Here is a 20,644-nt window from a genome sequence, read left to right on the forward strand (position 1 = left end):
GGCACGAACTCCATTAGCTTTGCAGCGTCTTCTGGCAACCTTCGTTAACTATATGGCAGAACTAGGCCTTAGAATAAACCACTCTAAAACATTTGTAATGAAATGTGGCACCAAGACTGCCAAGAACTGCCCCATTGCAATAAATGGAGAGAAAATAAATGCTACAGCAACATTCTCATACCTGGGAATTTAGTTTGATAACAAAGGCACCTGGTCCTAATGCATTAGTACCAGGAAATTACAGTTTATTAAAACTAACATGGCCATAAACAACTTCTCTAAGCGAGTAGGGAGGATTACCCCAAAAGATATATTGACAATTTACAGCGCTAAATGTCTTCCTGCTGCTACGTATGGGGCGGGATTATGGGGACATGCAAAGTGTATTGAGCTACAAATAGCTGAAAATTATTTTTTAAAGTCACTTTTAAATATCCCAAAATCCACCTCATCATTCGTGTGTCTCTCAGAATTGGGGGGGCATGCATATTATAGATTTAATAAGGGTACAACCAGTATTGCTATGGCATAAAGTCAGGTTGTCAGAGCTTGCAAGCCTCAAATGATCCATTTTAAAAGGTTGTTTAATTCTAAATCATTCTTTGAGAATTCCATGGTTGGTGTATATTAAGAACTTTTTTGTGGACTTGGGCCACCCGGACTATTACGCAACTCCTGATATAATAGAGACACTAAGCAGGAAATATCTCAGAATGGAGTGCCTTACCCACTTGGCTGATTCAAGGTGGTCCATCAAAGCACAAAAATCAAGTGTTCTGAGGAACCAACTGATGCAAACAATGGATGGCATGGAACCCTACCTAAAGTACGTTTTGAACCCCAGGCATCGGTTTGTCCTCATTCGCTTAAGACTTGAGACATTCCATCGCCTGGTTAGTTTTCCTGTTATGAATGACTGGAGTGCTGTACTAGAAAAATGTCCTTGTGATTCAGTCTCGACACAAAGAACAATACATACAGTATTATTTTGTAAATTGTGTATTAGACAGAGGAAAAAAAATTGAATACCTCTTCTAAGATCTTTGCAAGTACGTCAACATTGCACAACCTATCAGTATCTTCACACTCTTCCAACAATTGAAATTTGTAACGGTCTTGCAGTTTATTTATGCTCGGTATTGAAAGCTAGAAAGTGTCTTTAGATAACTGCACCTACTTCACTTACAAATTTTGTTATGGCCCAAAGCTTTTTATCTGTTTTGCATAATTTTATAAGGTATTACATTTTTAACAATTGTTTATTGATTGATGCATGCCATCCACGGATCTTAATTACTAAATTATTTAAGTTAATTTTTAAATTGTTTTATATGTGCTTTTATGGTTGTAGATAACAACCAAACAAAGGGGGCCAGGGTTGGCGGGAGCACCGCCAACAGGCTGGCGGTGCCCCGCAGGGCATTCTGACCGCAGCGGTTTGCCCGCGGTCAGAAGAGGAAAACCGGAGGTCTCCCGCCGGTTTTTCGCTGCCCAAAAGAATCTTCCATGGCGGTGCAGCTCGCTGCGCCGCCATGGGGATTCTGACACCCCATACCGCCATCCTGTTCCAATGGCATGGGCACTGCAGGGGCCCCCGTAAGAGGGCCCCACTTTGAATTTCACTGTCTGCATTGCAGACAGTGAAATTCGCGACGGGTGCAACTGCACCCGTCGCACCTTCATTCAGAGCCGGCGTCCTCGTGGGAAGGTTGTTTTCCACTGGGCTGGCGGGCGGCCTTTTGGCGGTCGCCCGCCAACCCAGTGGAAAACCCAGAATCACTGCAGCGGTCTTACGACCGCGGTGCGGTATTCTGGAGGGGGGAACTCTGGCGGGTGGCCTCCGCCGCCCGCCAGAGTTAGAATCACCCCCAAAATGTTTCTACTACTTCAGTGTTGTTTTCTTTAAATGTTTAGGTCTGACTTTGTATGTATGTGTGTATTCATATCTATATACATATATAAAGATATAGGCCCTCATTAGGACCTTGGCGGTCGGTGCAGTAGTGGCGGTAGTACTGCCAACAGGCTGGCGGTACATACTGCCAGATTATTTCACTGGCGGTTTGGCAAAAGCCAAACCGCCAATGTTACACACCGACTGCCACTGTGGTAACGACCGCCGGGCTGGAGACTACAGTCTCCAGCCCAGCAGCCGTCACTAGGCCGCCCACGGCAATATGACCCCGCCCCCTGCCATGGTTTCCGTGGCTTCTGTACTGAAAACTATGGGGGTAGGCACTATGAGTGCTTGGGAATTCATTCCTTGGCACTGATAGGGGTCTCCCCTGCCCCCCTTCCCCACCCCAGAGTCTTCCCCCACCCACCCCCAACATAAACAAACATACACGCTTGGCAAAACACACACATACACACACGCATACCCACATTCACCCACGCATGCATACATCCATGCACACACACACACACACACTGACATACACACATGCAGTCACATATCACAGCATACACGCACACTCACATTCATTCATGCGCACACGCATCACACACGCCTCACACCGCATGCAAACACACACAACAACCCCCACACCCCTCTCCTGTCGGAGCACCCGACTTACCTGCTTGCAGGGTGTCTTCTGGCAGGAGACGGGACGCAGCACTGCTGCCAGCAGCAGCATCCACCAGCGGAACACTGCCAGAACACTGCTCATGTGTCATGTTGCGGTTGGCGGCGTTCTACTGGCGTGGCGCTGCTGCTGGCAGCAGCGCCACCTTACCGCCGTCCGCCGCCACGACCGTAGCTGGAATTCCGCCAGCCTTCTGCTGAAATTCCGGCTACAGTCATATTATGGTGGACGGTAGGTAGCCACGGCAACAGTCTTTTGGAGGTCGTTGCCGTGTTGGTAGGCGGGATTTCCCCCCAATGGTATAATGAGCCCAATGGACTCACATGCTAAGTCACATTTAAAAATTTTAAGCATATATACATATATATGCTCACAATGTTTATATCTAGTTTTGCATGTGTATAGGAAGATTGCCTTTGTTTTGCTAATACTATTTGCACCATTTCATGAATCTGCACAAATCTGTCCAGAAAAGAGTTCATCCACCAGAGTGGAAAGTTGCACGCGATCTGTTAGGCTGGGGCCAAGAAAGATGGGTGGGTGGTCCCAAAACGTGGATTTCAAAAGAAAACTTTGCTCTCTGATATAGAAAACGGCTGAGTGAAATTAGTCTTGTGCAACATACAGCAGTCCAGCCTGTGAGACCGACTCCAGTTCAGTCCGGGAGACCAACTCTAGTCCAGGTGGTTGTGAGACCTGAATCTGTACTTTTCAAGGACAATTCACTCCAGTGTTTCTCACTCTCTCTCTCCCCTGGCTTCTTATATTCCTGGAGCCAGGTGGATAGTCGTCGTGGTCTCCAATACCCAGAGAGGCTTTGAGATGTCCGGAATACATTGCTGGTCTGAGCGGCTCACTAAACTTCACAGATGGAGAGGTTGGCAATAAGAAGAGAGTAGTCCAGTCAAGGTGGAGGTTGGAGACCACATATAATTTTTTGCCTAAATTTCTCAGACTATTCCTAGTGCCTTTCAGTAAATTGAAGGTTTAGATATTGTCTTTCCGTACATTAAGTTCTTGAGTGATCATAATAATTTGTGAAAAAGATGATCGACATAAAAATTTAAATTTGACAAACCTTTAGTTTAGAAAGTTATTTGTATGTGTTTGCTCAGTTCATCTCTGTGTGGATTTTCCCATTGGAAATTAGGGAGGATGTTAAAATGGCTCTTGCCTCTGAAGTGCCGTCAGGGCTGGATTAGAGTAAGGCTAATTTTAGGCTTTTATTTGTGAAAGGCCTTAAGGTTTGGTTAGAGTTGGCACATGAATAGGGAAGTTTGCTTGCTTCAGAAAATTGCACTTTAAAATTCGATTCTGAACTCTGATTTGTGACTTCACAGATCTCGGCTCCCGAGCACAGCTGCTCTGCTCCTTTAACCACACACATCCTTTTACCTTAAAAGCATCCACGTAAAATACCATTAACAAAAGCAGCCCTGGCACTGCCTGGGTCTTAGGGTGTAACCGATGGGCAAAGGACCCTGCAACTCACCTCACCAAAGCGGCAACGCTGAAGAAGAAGATGCCCAGCATGTCCATAATGTTCCATGTGTCTGAGAAATACTGGACTCCACTCATGTACAGCTGGAAACAAACGTACATGTTAGCAAGGGACAGTGCTGACCAAATCCCACCATTACATAACTCGCAAAATCAACTACGGTATCCAAGCACTGACAAGTAACGGTGTAATTACCCAACAGAATGGCACCCAACTACCCTACTCAGAAGAATGAGGGTCTAAGTTTGACCACTGTGGGAACAATATTAGAGTTTGGCGTTAGACATAGAAATCATTTACAGGTGCACTGACCTATGATGCTGAATTTGTATACTCTTATAGAAGGCTGTCATGCCCTGATTCCTCACCCCACCAATATTAAGGTAGATATTGATAAGCAGTAAGGCATTAGGAGCTCAGAATTAAAGAGCTACGCTATGAGTGTTTTTAATAACGTTTTTTCACCACAGTCTTTCATTTATGGACAAGCTATCAGCACCTCTAAAACTCTCTGCCCACCAAGGGCTAGTGGAATCATCAAAAGAGAAACGTGCTCTCACACTGAGCACTTTGTCTGCCTTTGGCAATTCCCCCTGTCACTTTGGTCCTCCTAGCCAAAGTCCCATGCACAGTGCAACAACATGGAGCAGTGCAGCAGGACAACACTGTGTGGTTAGCTCTTTAGGCATAAAAAATGGGGCCCAAACAGGTTCTGCTTCCAAGGCGGGAACATGCCACAACTTACATGAATGTCCTCCACTTCCACACTCTTCCCTTTCTGGATGTAGTCTTAGTGTCCTCTGTATGACTGATCCCTTCCCGAAAGTGCTGTATTCTGGTCACCTGCACAACTCAATATGCAAGACCAAAGCAATGTGTGAATTGTGATGATACTGACTCCCATTCTGCCTCCCTAGGCTGTGTGATCATGTAAGCTCTCTGACTTGAAGTCCAGAGTTGTGAGTGATGTGTACCTGGGCTACTTTGACTTGTTGTGAATAAAACTTTCCCCAGCCCTCTTTAACCTTGGTGTCTGCTGCTCCCCTACACCTGGTACCTTGGCAAGTATGTTTGTTTTCCTGACTAGCCCTCTAGTCTCCAGCTTCGCAAATATATTACACAGGGCCACATACCTGTCTGATTTCTTCGCATAACAGGGTGAACACCAGCAGGTAGAGGAAGATTTCGACCCCAGTGGGCACAGGTTGGAAGTTCATCAGCACCACGTGAGCGAAGACCATCAGGAAGCCCATGTAGAAGATGACAGTCGAGGAGAAGACCACCATCGGAGAGATGAAGAAAGCTTTGTATTTCCAGAGCACATTCTTTCCTGGATGTTCCTCTCTGAATACAACAAAGAACAGGAACCGAGTCACTGTCACCTCTGACATATTCATCCATTGCCGCACTAGAAAGTTGACATTGATCAAGCCAAGGTGAAGGAGAGACAGGGCAACTAACAAGCTGGTGACTCTGAGTAGCTACTTGGGCTGGGGTAGTCGGTCAGGCTCCTACCTATGAATGCTGTTCAGAGATATGGGAATGTCATTTACATTCCTGCTTTATGCTTCTAAGAGTCCAGAACGGCTAGGGTCAACCTCAATCTTTCTAGCTTATCTTCCCTTCTGTCCCTTCTTATTATGTCTCTCCTCCAGCTCCCATCCCAGAAGCAGGGCATTGACCCGAGCCTGACTATTCCTCTATCCTGATCCCGGAAGTGGTCACAGGCTCACAAGGCATTAGCCAGGCAATGATTGGATGGTAGTTTCTCACGTTTCTTCCAAGATGACATCTATTTCCTTCTCCTTCCTACTTCTATCCCTCCTATGTAGTACAATCGTAGGTGCACTGTCAGGATATGCATGCAAGCTCCCTTCCGACCGTCTGGGTCCTCCCCAACCTGTTACAATACCCCTTCGGGTCATAAGCAGACAGTGATTGACTGGCAAACTGTTTCGTAAAGGCACAGTCTTTTTCCAGACTTCTGCCTCTGGTGTTCTACCCAGATATCCCTGTCAACAGCCACACAAGCTAAGGGTGAGAGCTCTGTTAGCTCTGTTTATCCTTGTTGGGTCCTTCCCAATCGCTGCACCCAGACACCCTATCAGATACTTCAACCCAATCACTCACTGAAGACCTCGAACTACACTGCACCCAAAGATGATGGGTGTAAGAGCACCAGACCAGCTAAACATAAGGTGGGCAGAGGCCTTGGGAAACATTGCCTGGAAATTAGATCTTTACTGTTGATGTTTTGGCTGAAACAGTCTGGTAAATCCATTTCCAGCAGTCTATAAATGAAAGAGGCATCTTTTGCACTGTGAATTACTGACGCAGTCCAAGACCGAAAGACGCAGAAACACCAAACACACCATAAAAGACCATATACCACCACACTGACATCTTTCACCACATCAACAGGCTACATGACATAACATTTTTTGAGACACATTACACTATCCCTGGCTACAGTTCCCTTTCCCACTCATCCCTAATGAACAAACTCACACCGTATGCAACAAACACCATTTCACACCTCCACCATACACAATGCTACCATAGCATACCTTATTCCACCATATCATATCACAAAAAACAACACATCACATTACCCCCTGATCCGTCTTCCTCGTTCAGTCCTTACCTGTGAATTTATCTTTCCAGTTCACAGACATTGTTTATCTAGCTCAACTTTTAATACCTCTCCCAATATGGCCACACCATTACCCAGGAGTATTGAAATATGTAATTTCCTGAAAGACACTTCCTGTTTCCTTTCTTCTGCACTCGTGGTAAGGCTTTACCTTCCTGGGTAAGGTAAGTGTAGTGTAATGTTTCTATGTATTTTAATTAATTATTTTGTCCCCCTTTCACCTGTTCTAGCAGTCTCTCATGTAGCATCAGTCATAACTGTCCTGCCGGGCAGACAAAGACTGTAAATGGAGCCCTCAGTCACTTTGCCCTTATTGCAGATGCGGAGCAGCCACGTTTCACTTTATCTAGCGATCCCTACGGGTTCTCTCTGAGACAACTGGCGGTAACTGTTCCAAAAAGAGCAGTTCTCGTGAAATTACATGAAGCCACTTTATTCCAGCTGTTATAGCCACTAGGAAAACAGTAACTCGTTTTCTGGTTGCGGTGGTGGCAAAATGCAGCAGCATGAAGACGCAACGGCCATAACTTCCACGGGGACAGGTCCTTCTGCTATGCCCTGCTCAGAGACTCCGACGATGACAAGCCTGCTGAGAATGACTCAGGTAGCAGAAGAGGCTGCCCTTCAGGCATGTGAAAGTATTCCATCCCCTTCTCCAGCAAAACCTCCTCTGCTGGATACCAATGATGTGCCTGATATAGACCCTGACAAGTAGGAGGTGATGATTCGCTTTCTACTGGAACTTTTATAAAATCTAAGAAGAAATCTGGGGTTTGATCCCATGGTCACTGATAAATGTGATGACTTGTTCTTTCACTACCAGAGGATGGAACGAAAAACATTGCCTCTCCATAATGCTTTACAGTGAATTCTGAACCACTAGTGAAAGAAGTGGGTAATCCATATTTTCGCAGGTTTCTGATGAAAAGATATCCTTAACAGAATTTATTTGAAGAATTCCCAGCAGCAGTCAAAGTTGATAACTTGATGGCGGGTTTATCAACTCACGAAACTGTGTTCTGTGAAGATGCGCTGCCATCAGACCCCTCAAATCTTGTGATTACAGCAAATGCATACACTGTGCACACAATTCAATCACTTTTGGAAGATTTCTATTTCTTGGCTGACCAGATCCAAGAAGAGGTGGATTTTTTTCCACTTTAGCAATGCTGGTACAACAAGTTCATTTTTATCTAACGTCCTTTTTTTTTACCACTTAGGAGTTTCTGCTGCTGCTACACGGGGGGCCTCTGTAGCAGCATACAAACTTATCTGGATGAGGTCATGAAAAGTGGTAAGTGGGTATAGTTCATAAACTGATTTTCATGAAACTCCCTTTCTCTCATACCTTTGAACCCCAGCTGGAGGAGATGTTAAAAGACTGCCGAGGATAACAAACTCATGGCACCATGTGTTCTTTATCAAGAGAGAGAGGATATGTATACAGGTGTGCTTTTGGTTTACGGACCTCAAAGCCTAACAATCAGCCCTTTCGAGGCAGAGGTCGTGACCAGGGATGCCCTGTTGAAGATATGTCTTGGTCCCAACCCTCTTCCTCTTTTACCTTGACTCCTACATATCAGCCTCCCATAGCTTGACTATGGAGAGAGTCTTCCGGTGGGAAGCCGTTTCCTTCTTTTCCAAAGCATTTGGCAAGACATAGTATCAGATGCCTTAGTAAAAGCGGTAGCCTTGAAGGCTACAAAATAGATTGTGTCAGTCACCCTCCTCTGCATTTTCTGCAGACTACACCTCCAAAGAGTCTGATATGACATCAGGACTTACTAGATGGAATCCAGCTGTTGTTGATCAAATCAGAAATCATCCCTGTTCTTTAGAGGAGTAGTTTCAGGATTATTACTCAACACTGTGTCTAGTTCAGAAAGCCTTTGGGGACTTGGAACAAGTCCTGGACTTGAAATGAGTGAACCTCTTTATTCTCCACAGACCATTCAAAATGATCTCTCTCAAAGCAATGCTGCCACTCATGAAAAAAGGTTTTTTTTTCTCACATCACTGGACTTGATGGACCCTTACCTACTCATGTCAAACCACCCATCTTGCCACAGGTTTCTTCAATTTGCTGTCCTATGCAACAATTAACAAATCTGGGTTCCTTCTTTTCAGGAAACCCTCAGCACTGAGAGTCTTCACAAAGCTTCTGGCTCCTCTAGAGGGTCATCTGCCTACTAGAAGGACTCAAGTATACCTGTACCTCTATGACTGACTGATAGTCTCTTCTTCTTTCCCAAGACAGAGCAAGATTTACATCAAGTATGCTGTCTTTCCAGGATCATGGGTTCCTCTCGAATGTGAAAAAGTCTTATGTTTCTCCTTCTCAGAAGCTCCAATTTATTGGGGCTTTATTTTGTACAGACATTCAACAAGTTTTTCTGTCTCAGAAGAGGTGAGTGAAGTTGAGAGGTCACTTATTTTCCCTTCTTCACAGGACACAAGCACCAGCAAGGCTGTGGTTGAGAAGCCAAAGGGCAATGGCACAGACTTTGCCATTCTCCCATGGGATCGACTTAATTTGTATCCTCTCGTCCACCACTTGCTCCATTTGTGGTCGCCCAGTTCTCAAATAACAACTTTCTGATACCAGTGACAACGAACATTTGCCATGATCTACAAAAGTGGCTAATTCAAGACCATCTCAACAAATGTTTCTCGTTGATTCCTCCACGGCCAGTGCCTGTGATGACAGAAGCAAGCGAGCTGTGCTGAGGCCACCTGCGGGTCTTTGGCAGATGGAACAAGAAGGACAATCCCATTTCTTCCAACTGAAAGGAGCTAGAGGCAGCTCGCAGGGTCTTCTTGTCCTTGCAGCCTTGATTCAACATCACACAGTCTGCATTCAAATTGACAATCAGGTAGTCAGGTAGTCAGGTCATACCTGGAGGGGCAGGAGGGATGCATCACACCCTCTTCCTATTTTCCCAGAGGATATGTCTGTGGGCAGATGACAAATTCCTCTCTGTTGGCAGTGCATTTTCCACGGTGGGAGAATGGACCTCAGACCCTATGTCTCTGTCCACACCTTTTCAGGACAATCACAGAATGATTTGGAGTGGCCTGGCTCAATCATTTTTCCACCCAACAAAACACTCTACTCCAGAACTTCTGCAGTCTTATTCCTTATTGCCAGACCTGAACGATAGATGTCCTTTTAATCAAGCTGCCTCCAGGCCTGCTTTACTGCTTACCCCCATTCCAACTAATTCCAAGGGTGGTGAGGAATATCCAGGAAGACTGGGCAGAGGTTTTCCTAGTGGCCTCTGGTTTGGTGAGAAAACCATGGTCCCCATTTTTTAACCAGATGTCGGTCTCCCTGCATTGGTTATTTTCAATTTAACACGCCTCTCTTAGACAACCTCTCCTTAGGTTCCTTTGGAGACTCAACCTAGGGAGGTACTTAGAGGCGCAGTGTTGTTCTCTGGAAGTTGCACAATGTACCCAACAGTCCAGGAGGCCCTTGACTTTAAAAACCTATGCTTATTACTGGTGTGATTTCCAACACTTGTGTAATGATAAAGGCCTTTCCCCTTCATCCTGTTATCCTGTTAAGGTCTTAGACTTTATCAGGGATGGTTTTCTTCTATGCTTGGCAGTATCTACAATTAGGGCCTAGTGGGCAGATATTTAGGCTTACAAAGGGGAACACATGCATGCTATTGCACCAGTAGCCACATGTTTTTCCTCAAGAGACCACTTCCCAGTCCTTACTTGGGATCCCTTAGCTCTACAAGTTTTGAAGTCTGCCCCATTTGAACCACCACTCTTATCAGTGGATCTGACATTCCTTTCAGCACAGATGTGATTTTTTGTAGCTGTTTGCTCGGGCAGAAGGGTCAGTGAAATTGGTGTTCTCTTGTCTTCATCTCCATTTCTGAATTTGTTTTCTGATAAAGTGGCACTAAGGGAGGGTTCTCATTTCCTGCCTAAGATCCCATTTGCGTTTCATCTCTCGGATGACATAGGGCCTGATTACAACTTTGGAGGAGGTGTTAATCCGTCCCAAAAGTGACGGTAAAGTGAAGGATATACCACCAGCCGTATTACGAGTCCATTATATCCTATGGAACTTGTAATACGGCTGGTGGTATATCCGTCACATTTGGGACGGATTAACACCTCCTCCAAAGTTGTAATCAGGCCCATAGTGTTGCTATTTTTAACCTAACCCCATTTAAGATGAAGAGGTTAGACTACACACCTTGATCATGCACAGGGCATCAACCATCTATCTGAAAAGAACTGCTTCTTTCCGTAAAGTTGACACACTTTTTCACTTTTGGTCCCCCAAGCAAAGGTCTTCTCCCTTCAACTTCCATTCTATCCAGATGGATTGAACTGGTCATTTCCCAAGCAATCACATCCGAGGGATGGAAATTCCAATTCAAATTCTGAGTGGATCAAACAGGGCTATGGCCAATTTTTGGGCACTCTTTAAAGGGGCATCAACACAAGACATCTGTTGTGCTGTGACATGGGCATCGCTGCATGCATTATGTTTCACTATCTTTTACAGATGGGGGGTGATGTGCCTTCAGACATACAGCCACATGTATTGGCTTCTGTTCAATCTATTTGAAGAAATTATTTTTATGGTTTGGTAAACCAAAAGAAATATTCATTGTGTTGCACTAAGTTGTGTAATTGTTTTCCTCTTCAAATATGTGTATTAATTGAATCAATGCTTGTTTGGGTATTTTCTCACAGGTAAGGACTGGATAAGGAAGACAGATGAGGAGGTATTGACCTGGTTACTTACTGGTAATCTCTTAAGGCCTGGTTTAGATGTTGACGGTGTTACCGCCAAGCTACCTTGGCGGAAGACCCGAGAAGACCGTGTTCCACCCGCCGTATTTAGATGTACTGCGGCTGAGCCAAAGACTGCCAGGATGGAGCACCCTTCTTAGCCATCATGCAGGCACAGTCCCACCAGCCGCATTTAGATGTTACAGTTGGGCAAACTATGTACTGCCAGCAGTTTATTGACAGAGCAAAGACATTTCTGCACCCAATGGACATCAGGCAATGCCAGTGGCTGTGGAACTGAGGTAATTCACACCCACACTCTGCCTTTGCAATATGCGTCTCCCTGCATCACACACAACAAAACACACCACATACCCCCAATATCCATTCCCATTCCAACACAACACAACACAACACAACACGTACATGCTGGAAACACACATACACTTGCATCCATGACACAACATACACACAATAGTGACACTGCACCCACAGATGACACAACCAACACCACACTCATCTACACAAATACAGGCACACACAAGCACAACTGCACACATCACGACAGCGACCACCACACAACAACATGCACCTGAATTCTGCATCAGCAACACAACACACAACACAACATACACAACAACATACACGCCATATGCAAGTGGCACATACACTGACACAACTAGATCATCCACAGCACTGCCCTCCACCTCACACAGCCTATCGCATCACATCACGCACACACATATACATACTGACTCACACACACAACTCGAAACACAACATAGCAGGTACAGGCCCTCTTGCAATGTTCACAAATCAGCACAGTTGACAAGTGTGAATGTACCATCATTGTGGTGCCAGCATTCATTTGGCAATGAATACTCGCACCATGATGACAGTTGTGTATGTGTGCAATATGTGTGGTGTATCAGTGTGTCCCCACCGGCGTCTGACCCATGCCCTGACATGTCTCCAACATATGCATACAACAGTAACTGAATAAATTACTGTAACATGTATATGCCTGCAGTAGCCCCGTGTTCATGTTCGGTGCACCCCCTCCATGTGCAATGTGCAAGGCCTACCTTCATGTTCAGCAACAGGGGGGTTGTGTTTTCTCCATGGTCGATGGCGGGACCTTACAGCCAAGATCTAAATCAGTCCCTCTATCACTCCACGTCCAGATCTTCCTTGTTCCAGTCTTGGATCCATCCAATCTCCCAGTTTTTATTGATTGAAATATGTCTCAAGCTTAACTACTACACGAAGAGTATTTCTAGAAATTATGTATTTTAGAACTTGTGGCTAATGGGTTGGCCATGTTGTGAGAAGGATTAAAAGTCAGTGACCAGTCTCTGTGAGCTGGGAAGATAGACTCACAGGTAAGGACTGTAACAAGGAAAACCTGCACTGAGAGTAATTAAGATTACCAGTAAGTAACAAGGCCATTTCACCATTTCAAATCATAGTACACCCTACTGAGCAGCACACAAAACACATTTAATGGCAGGTAGAAATAACATAATCCATAAAATAACATTCAGTGCTTCCGTGAAAAGCAGAAATCATGACCTAACGGAGATTTACTTATTTTGGCGTGCTATGGACTGACCGCCTGTGGTTACCATTCGAGAGGCCTCACTTCTCTGGCTCATCAGATTTAGTGTTGGTGCCACTATCCATGCATGCAAAAGGACCAGGATTACTGTTGGCCTGACTAGTATCATCTAGTGGTTGGGAGATAAGCTTACGTGTACCTTCACCCAGTTCGGTGGGGAGTATCAAGTGAAACTTGAAAATGGTTAAACCAGGGACACAACACATTTACTAAAACCCACATACACACATGTAAGTAGAGGTGAATCATAAGCAAGGTCATACTAAGAAAGAAAATAAGCCCAGGCACCAAAATAAAAGTGGCCCCCATGAGTGAATTAGAAATGTCAGATTTGCAATTTGGGCAGTTTTGAACTTGTAAAGATATGCTGTGTAAGTGTTTTGTAAGGATTGGAAGAGTGCATGGATTTGAGCTTGCTGTTGACAATGTTTGTTTTAATGTCTGGTAAATAAACATTAAAAACAGACCCAGGAGACCACAAAATATGCCCACCAGCGGTGACAAACATGCCCCCCCCCCACTTACCTGTCAGACAAGCTTGTCAGGCACTGCCTGATTGCCCTATAGGCCAGTCCGACCAGGGTCATAAGGACACCCTCTCAATAAGACTTCTGTATTGCTAACATATCAATTGGAAGGAGCCCTAAGGATTAATTTGCAGGAAGAGAGCCTACAAAACATCAAACAATAGAAGCAAGAAATATAAACTATATCAAATTAGAACAATGGTTATTTACAACCCTCCCTGTGGCACAATAACACCGTCGGATTGTCACTTTTCCGACACTCCGGCGGCACAGTGTCCCCACACATATTTACAAGGCCACATATAGCTACCTTGCTTGACTTTTCATGATCTTGTAAATATGACCCCCTTTCACACATAATTGCGTGAAAGGGGTAGTCCATGGGTGTTGCTGTGAGTGTTCCCACGCAGCACCCATGGAATATAACGCATTCCCAGATTTACAAGGTTTCGGTCTGTATTTCTCACTATTTTTTTCTCTTTCTATGTGTGCTGCAGAAGGATGAAAACATGATTATTGATTGTTTATGTGCAGGAAGGTGCCCCTTCCTGCACATAATCAATCTTCCCTGCAACACCCATGGTGCAATGGTGCCTGCACTGGAGCTAGGCAACCAATTGTGCACCAGCTCTAAGGAAAGTACAGGGATGCATTTGATTGCTGTAAATACAACGCATCCCTGCATTTTTCTAATGGTGCAGCGTGGTGTAGCAAGCTGGCTTGTGGCCCCATGCTGCATCATTTTCTTGTAAATATGGGCCAACAAATGGTCACAAGGCCAGAGAATACATTTGAGCGTTGGGCGCAAACACGCGCACAGGTGTTGGGTCTGGGGCCCAGATATACTACAAATCAAACCTGCATGTAAATCAGCAGTGTGGCATTGCGTTAAAAAATAACTCATAATTGCATCTTCATATGGTTGGGTGCCATAATTGGCGAAGTATGTGGATATTACCTAAAGATAGGCCTAATTACCGTTGTGCATCGGGTGCGTAGGCTCAAAGTGAATGCTATATTGCTTGGTATGTCTACTCTAGAGTAGCTCTTGAGCACAGCGGTCACTCACAGGACTGTCCCAACGGTGAGTCACGTAATATGTGTACACAAAATGCTAGACTTGCTCGCTCACACTACTCACGTTTTCTGTCTCTGAGGCAAGAGCCTTACCATGGTCTCAGGGACTTGGGTCCCTGCTGTACTCTAATAACGTTGAGTTACCCCGCATACACCAAGGGCTTACTGCGCCCACCAAATGATATTCACTCATACTACTTAGAACATGTTCACTACTAAAACCTTGAAGAAGTCACATGTTGTGACAAAACAGGTGTTGGCTGTGGTTATGAAATTATGTTTATCCTACGATTAAGATGGCTGTGAATATGGAACAACGACCATTCTATGGAAATGATGTCCATGTCTACCATTAAAGAACCCATGACTACTTAACTTAATTGAAGGACTCATTTACTTATGTTTACTCTCTGGAGTGCTGCGGTGTCTTTGATAAATTCACATAATATGTGTACCTTTCACAAAAGTTACACATTTTGCCTGTGGAAAAATGACGTAGTGTTAAACACATCGACTGCTTCTTTTCATTTGGTGCTAGGATTCCATGTGTAGGAGGTAGAGCTACATTGTGTGACTTTGTTCTGTTGCGTTCCCTTTATGTCCCCTCTGCATATCTTATCAGGGATTCGTCTTTAAATGTTTAGCACTGTGTCTGTTTCAACTTTCAACTTTTAACTTATGGTACAAGAAACATTTTGCTATTCTATGGCAGCGGTTCCTAACCTGGGGTCAATGCCCCCCAGGGGTCTATGACACATTCCCAGAGAGTCTGCAGGCCTGTGCCAGTAGGAAGGCACTTCTCCAGCTGGTGCCTCTTGAAACACATGTGTTTTTATGTTTATTGCTTCCTTTGTGCAGCAGTTCTAAAAGCACCTCAAAGTTCCTTGTACATCCAACAGCTGTTGGGCAAAAATGAAGTGGCAAGATAACTCTGGTGATTAATGTACCTCCTGGAGAGAGATTAGAGTTTTGTCTAGGTGCTGGTTTGACTCATTTAAGGTAGCGCAGATGGTTGATAGGCCTGCTGCAAAGGACATGTGTCATGCAAAGAACAGTATTTTATGTGCATAGCACAGTGGGTTACTGCTTTTGTCACAGAGACTCTTTTTTATTGTGCAGTCCATTAGTTACAATTGTAATCTAGCACAGTGTGCCATGAACTGTCATCAAAGAGCTACATGCGAACTGCATGGCACAAATTAGAAAGTTATGTTTTTTTCCCAGTGTTTCATTTTCCTTATGCTGCTAAAAAAAGGTTTGCTTGCATAGAAATACATTCTTATTATTAAATTCAATGCTAACCACTGGGTTATGTTCTCATTCCTGAGTTTGTGCTTCTCCTGACCAAGCACTCTTAGAAAATGCATATTAGGTGGATGACATGTGAGTCCCACGCCTTCTAGTCCCCTGTAAAGTGCTCCGACACCCTATACTTGTATGAGAGGTGCTATAAAACAAATTAATTACATGTGACAGAGGCTATGGAGAGATGAGAGGACCCTATGGTTTTACTGCCTTTTCTCACCAAATATTTATGTGAAAACGTTTTCTCATATTTTTTGTACCTAAAAACTAAAAACAGAAATTGCCTGGGAAATGTAGATCTGACCTGAGGAATCCTAAATAAAAACCTTTCCTAAATAAAACCAAACACTGAAAAGTTAGTTGTCGAGATGCAGCTTTCAACCTTCCCATTAAAAGTTTTAGATTTTTGTATTTTTGTTCAATATAAAATAATGATATCTTTAGTAATTCAAATATTTGTTTTGTGTCTACTTGTTTTTCATTTTTGCTATTTACTGTTTTAATGTTTGAAATTCAAATCGTACAAATTGCTTGGGTGTCCCTAGCTTCCAGTAGTGATTCAATGGGAGTCATCAGGAGTCAAAAGGTTGGGAACCATTGTTCTATCGCATCTACACAGTTCAGAAAGCTTAGGTCAATGGGCCATGAAAAGAAATCTCCTACCGCCCTGTCACCTGAGCAATGGCATGTATAAACTCCTGGGGGGAATGTTAAAAATAGCAGGCAATTCTTTATACAGAATCATTGTAAGCAAACAACCCTTATACGCTTCCGTCAGGGTTGTATAACAAACTATCAGAAACAAGCATATTGCCAAGAGTACCAAGGACACAAATATCTACTCTATATACTTTGTATGTAATGTCAAAATATCAACAACAAAAATATAGAAGACAATATTGTTAAAAAATGAATGGAATTCTAACTATTATGCAGTAAACAAACTTTAAAATATATATTAACTTTACAAATAATATTACATTTAAAAATAATGTGCTTTTAATATTAAAAAAATAACAAATTATAGTTTATAACTAGAAAATAAAAATATATACTTTACAAAAAATTTAAAAAGTAATAAACAGAATAGTTAAACAAATACATTACTATTTAAACATAAATAAAAACATTCTATAAAAATTAAGTATGATGGCAAACACTGCATATTACAAAATATAAAACAATACAATAACATAAAAATAAGGTAATACAACAATTATTAAAAAACATAATTTACATTAAACTAACTTTTGAAATGAAAACAAACAAATATATATTAAAACAACTTCGAAAATCAAGGTAAAAATATAGACCTGTAGGGTTAAATTTCACTACTACCACTCCAACCTGAGCAACAGGATAGAAAGTGTTGGACTTTGGAGGGGTGAGATGTACTATTCCCACTCAATTGTAAACAACTGTAGGAGAAGAGTTGGACTTTGGAGTGGTTAGATTTGCTGTTTCCACTCCAACAAAAGCAACAGTATGGAAAGTGTTAGAATTTAGAGAGGTTAGATTTACTATTCCTACTCCAACTTGAGCAACTGTAGCATAAGTGTTGGGTTTTGGAGGAGTGAGAACTACTATTCCCGCTCCGGTGTAAGCAACAGAAAGGGAAACGTTAAACTGTAAAAGCTCATATTTGTTTTTCCCTATCCTAAATTAATACCAAATACATTATATATATATATATATAAAATGAACAAACATAAAATATATTTTCATAAACAAATTAAGAAAAATATTTTTAATATTATACAATGTATACACATTATTAGAACTGAAAACAAGACATTAAAATATGCTAGTAGACATATAATTTCTTTTTTAAAATCAAGTACAAAAAGTAAAAAATACATTTAAAATACTTAACACCCTCTAAAAATAAAATAAAAAAACTTAACATTTATTACCAAATTAGAAAAAGAACAAAATAACACTAAGAAAATAAAGTGAAACTTGCTTAACATTAAAACAATAACAACATATTAAACAACATCTAGTAAAACTCAACTATATAATTAAAAAAACAATATTATTTGGGTATACATAAAATAGAATTGTTCCCAAGCCCTACCTGCCCAGCAGAGGCAGTATCAACCGAATGAGAAATCTTCTAATTTCCTTTAGCCTACTCCATCTCTGCTATGTGAAATCCAGCCCTTAATGCATTTTTCAATAAAAGGCCAAAGGTGCAGACAGCTGTTTACTTCTAAAGAACTGAAAGTGTCCCATTGACCCCATTGCCCTGGAGCAGGATAGGCCTGAGATTCTCTAGAGTGGTCATTAGGCCACAGGGACTACCTGAAGGAGATGAAACCACAGCCAATCAGGGGGAAGAGGAAAAGGCTCAGCAGCACCTTCCACGAGGGGGTGTCCATGGCTATTTGCCCATGCCACTGCTTGGACACAAAATCCTGTGAAAAAAGGAAGGAAAGAATAGTGATAATGTTTATAGCACAATGCACAAGATTAATTACCTCTTGGTACTTAATAACTGTGTCATGATAATAAAATGCTCACACCAGGATCAAGACGAAGACGATTTATGGTTACCATCACCAAGCTAGTCGGAGTTATCCACAATGACAGTTGGAGCTGACACTTAACAGCTGGATCAAGGTAATGTACTATTTCAACAAGAATATCAGGAGGGGCAGGGAGGGGTCTATACCACTAGGAAGGGAAAAGAAGAGAGGGAATACAACATACCTACTTATCTTAAGGATAAAGTAAAGGAGAGCATTGCTAACACAACAAAGGGGATTATCTGAAAGGACATAACCACAAGGAATTATAATGATATTGGAGTACTGAAAATATCACATAAAATATCTTGAAAGCATGATTGGGGACAGAAATCAGGTAACATAGGGCCTGATTTAGAGTTTGACAGATGGGTTACTCTGTCACAAACGTTGTCTTACGATTCCTGTAGGATAGAATGGGACCGTAATATGGTAGACAGGATGTCCATCACATTTGAGACAGAGCAACCCCATCTGCCAAACTCTAAATCAGGCCCATAATTTGTTTGCACATAGGTGCAGTATGCACTCCCTGAGTGTCGCTTTCCCTCCCTCTTTAGGGAAAATACATATATGGCCAAGGGGCTTCTGAACAGAGAGATACTCAGAGCTGTACATTGATACGCAAAGTTTGTCCATTCTGTAGGGCAACATTGCGGCCCACTTGACTGATTCTTCTAGGGTGAGAAAATGTACTACATTTTTACTAATACCGATCCCTCCCCACAAAACATGCATATTATCACACAATTCAGTTGATCATATCACACCTTTTACATTTTTAAGAGGTTCAGCTTTCTTCCTAATTCTATTCCTGTCCACCTCTAATCACAATCTTTTTCTTGCCCATAAAGGAATCATTTTAGTTCTGAGACATCTCCACCTAAAGGATACAAACAATAATACTCTTGTGGCAGTTTTGGGGCTAGTGCGGTATGCCCAGATCATCTCAGTAAGGCCTTCTGTGCTGGTACTCCCATAACTCATCTTTGCAAATTCACTTTCGCCCTGCAAATTATTCTTTCTACCAACCCATTGGCCTGAGGGCAATAAAGTGGAGGTTTAAGGTGTTAAACTTTCATTAAGGGAAACTTGCATGAGCTTAGAAGTAAACTTTCTATGTTACCTTCATCCAGAAAAATGTCTCTCAAGGAGACAATCAGTACCTTTGTAGTGGTACAGTATGCTCATTTTGCTATTAGCCAGTGAGTGTGTAATAGTCCACAATTAATAAAACGTGATGCTCGAGTAGTGTTTTCTGATTGATAGGTCCAATAATGCTAAGGGCCTACTGAGCCCAATGTCCATCAGGAACTTGACTGGTTGAAAAAGAAGGTTGCCTGGTCAAGTGTCTTATCACTTTTTGCACAACTGAGAAAATAATTAACCTTGCTTTCAGTCAAGGTGCCCATTTCTGGCCACAAATACTCAGAACACATCTTGGGCTACATGTACGAAATATTGGATTCGCTGCTCGCAAATTGCGAGTCAGAGCGACTCGCACTTTGCGAGTTGCAAAACCTTATGTTCAACAATGTCAATGAAACTGCCTGCGATTCGCAAGGGGGTCGCAAATGACCTACCTCATGAATACTCATGAGGTAGGTCACAATTTGCTACCCCATTGGGAATGGCCGCCCTCACAGGGATGGTGGCCTGCTGGAGACAGCAGACCACCAGGTCTGTGACTGCGTTTAAATAAAGCAGTTTTTTTTTTTTTAATGCAGCCCGTTTTCCTTAAAGGAAAATGAGATGCATTTCAAAAACAAAAAATGAAAAGTTCTGCTCTGATTTTTTTTTTTACTGCCATTCACAAAGGGGGAGGGGTCCCATGGGGACCCCGTCCTGTTTGCGAATGGGTTGGCATCAGTTTGACACTGGTGCTAACTGCGATTTTTTGCGACTGCATTGCGGTCATAAAACAATCATACATGGGACTGCGACTCGCAATTAGGAAGGGAACACCCCTTCCTAATTGCGACTCGCAAACCCATTTTGCGATTTGGTAAATAGTTTACCAAATCGCAAAAATGGGTCTGAACATCCCAAAGTGCATTTTGCATGTCGCAAACGGCCCGATTCGCTGTTT

At 42.9% G+C, this 20,644-nt stretch overlaps 1 protein-coding gene across 8 annotated transcripts in view; it reads right to left on the reverse strand.

Moving 5' to 3' along the window:
• The window catches only part of TRPM8 (transient receptor potential cation channel subfamily M member 8), a 283,346-nt gene that overhangs the window by 64,235 nt on the left and 198,467 nt on the right, over positions 1-20,644 (reverse strand). For 6 of the 8 annotated variants that reach the window (XM_069225547.1, XM_069225544.1, XM_069225541.1 and 3 more), the window contains 3 exons: positions 18,332-18,444; positions 5,220-5,430; positions 4,078-4,169 (listed from right to left, as the gene is read on the reverse strand). In XM_069225547.1, the coding sequence (XP_069081648.1) occupies positions 4,078-4,169; positions 5,220-5,430; positions 18,332-18,444 (416 nt within the window). The remainder of the gene's footprint in view (positions 1-4,077; positions 4,170-5,219; positions 5,431-18,331; positions 18,445-20,644) is intronic. The other 2 variants (XR_011201606.1, XM_069225548.1) reach the window with 1 other exon arrangement.

Source organism: Pleurodeles waltl, chromosome 3_1, assembly GCF_031143425.1.
Source record: "Pleurodeles waltl isolate 20211129_DDA chromosome 3_1, aPleWal1.hap1.20221129, whole genome shotgun sequence".
Classification (NCBI taxonomy): domain Eukaryota; kingdom Metazoa; phylum Chordata; class Amphibia; order Caudata; family Salamandridae; genus Pleurodeles; species Pleurodeles waltl.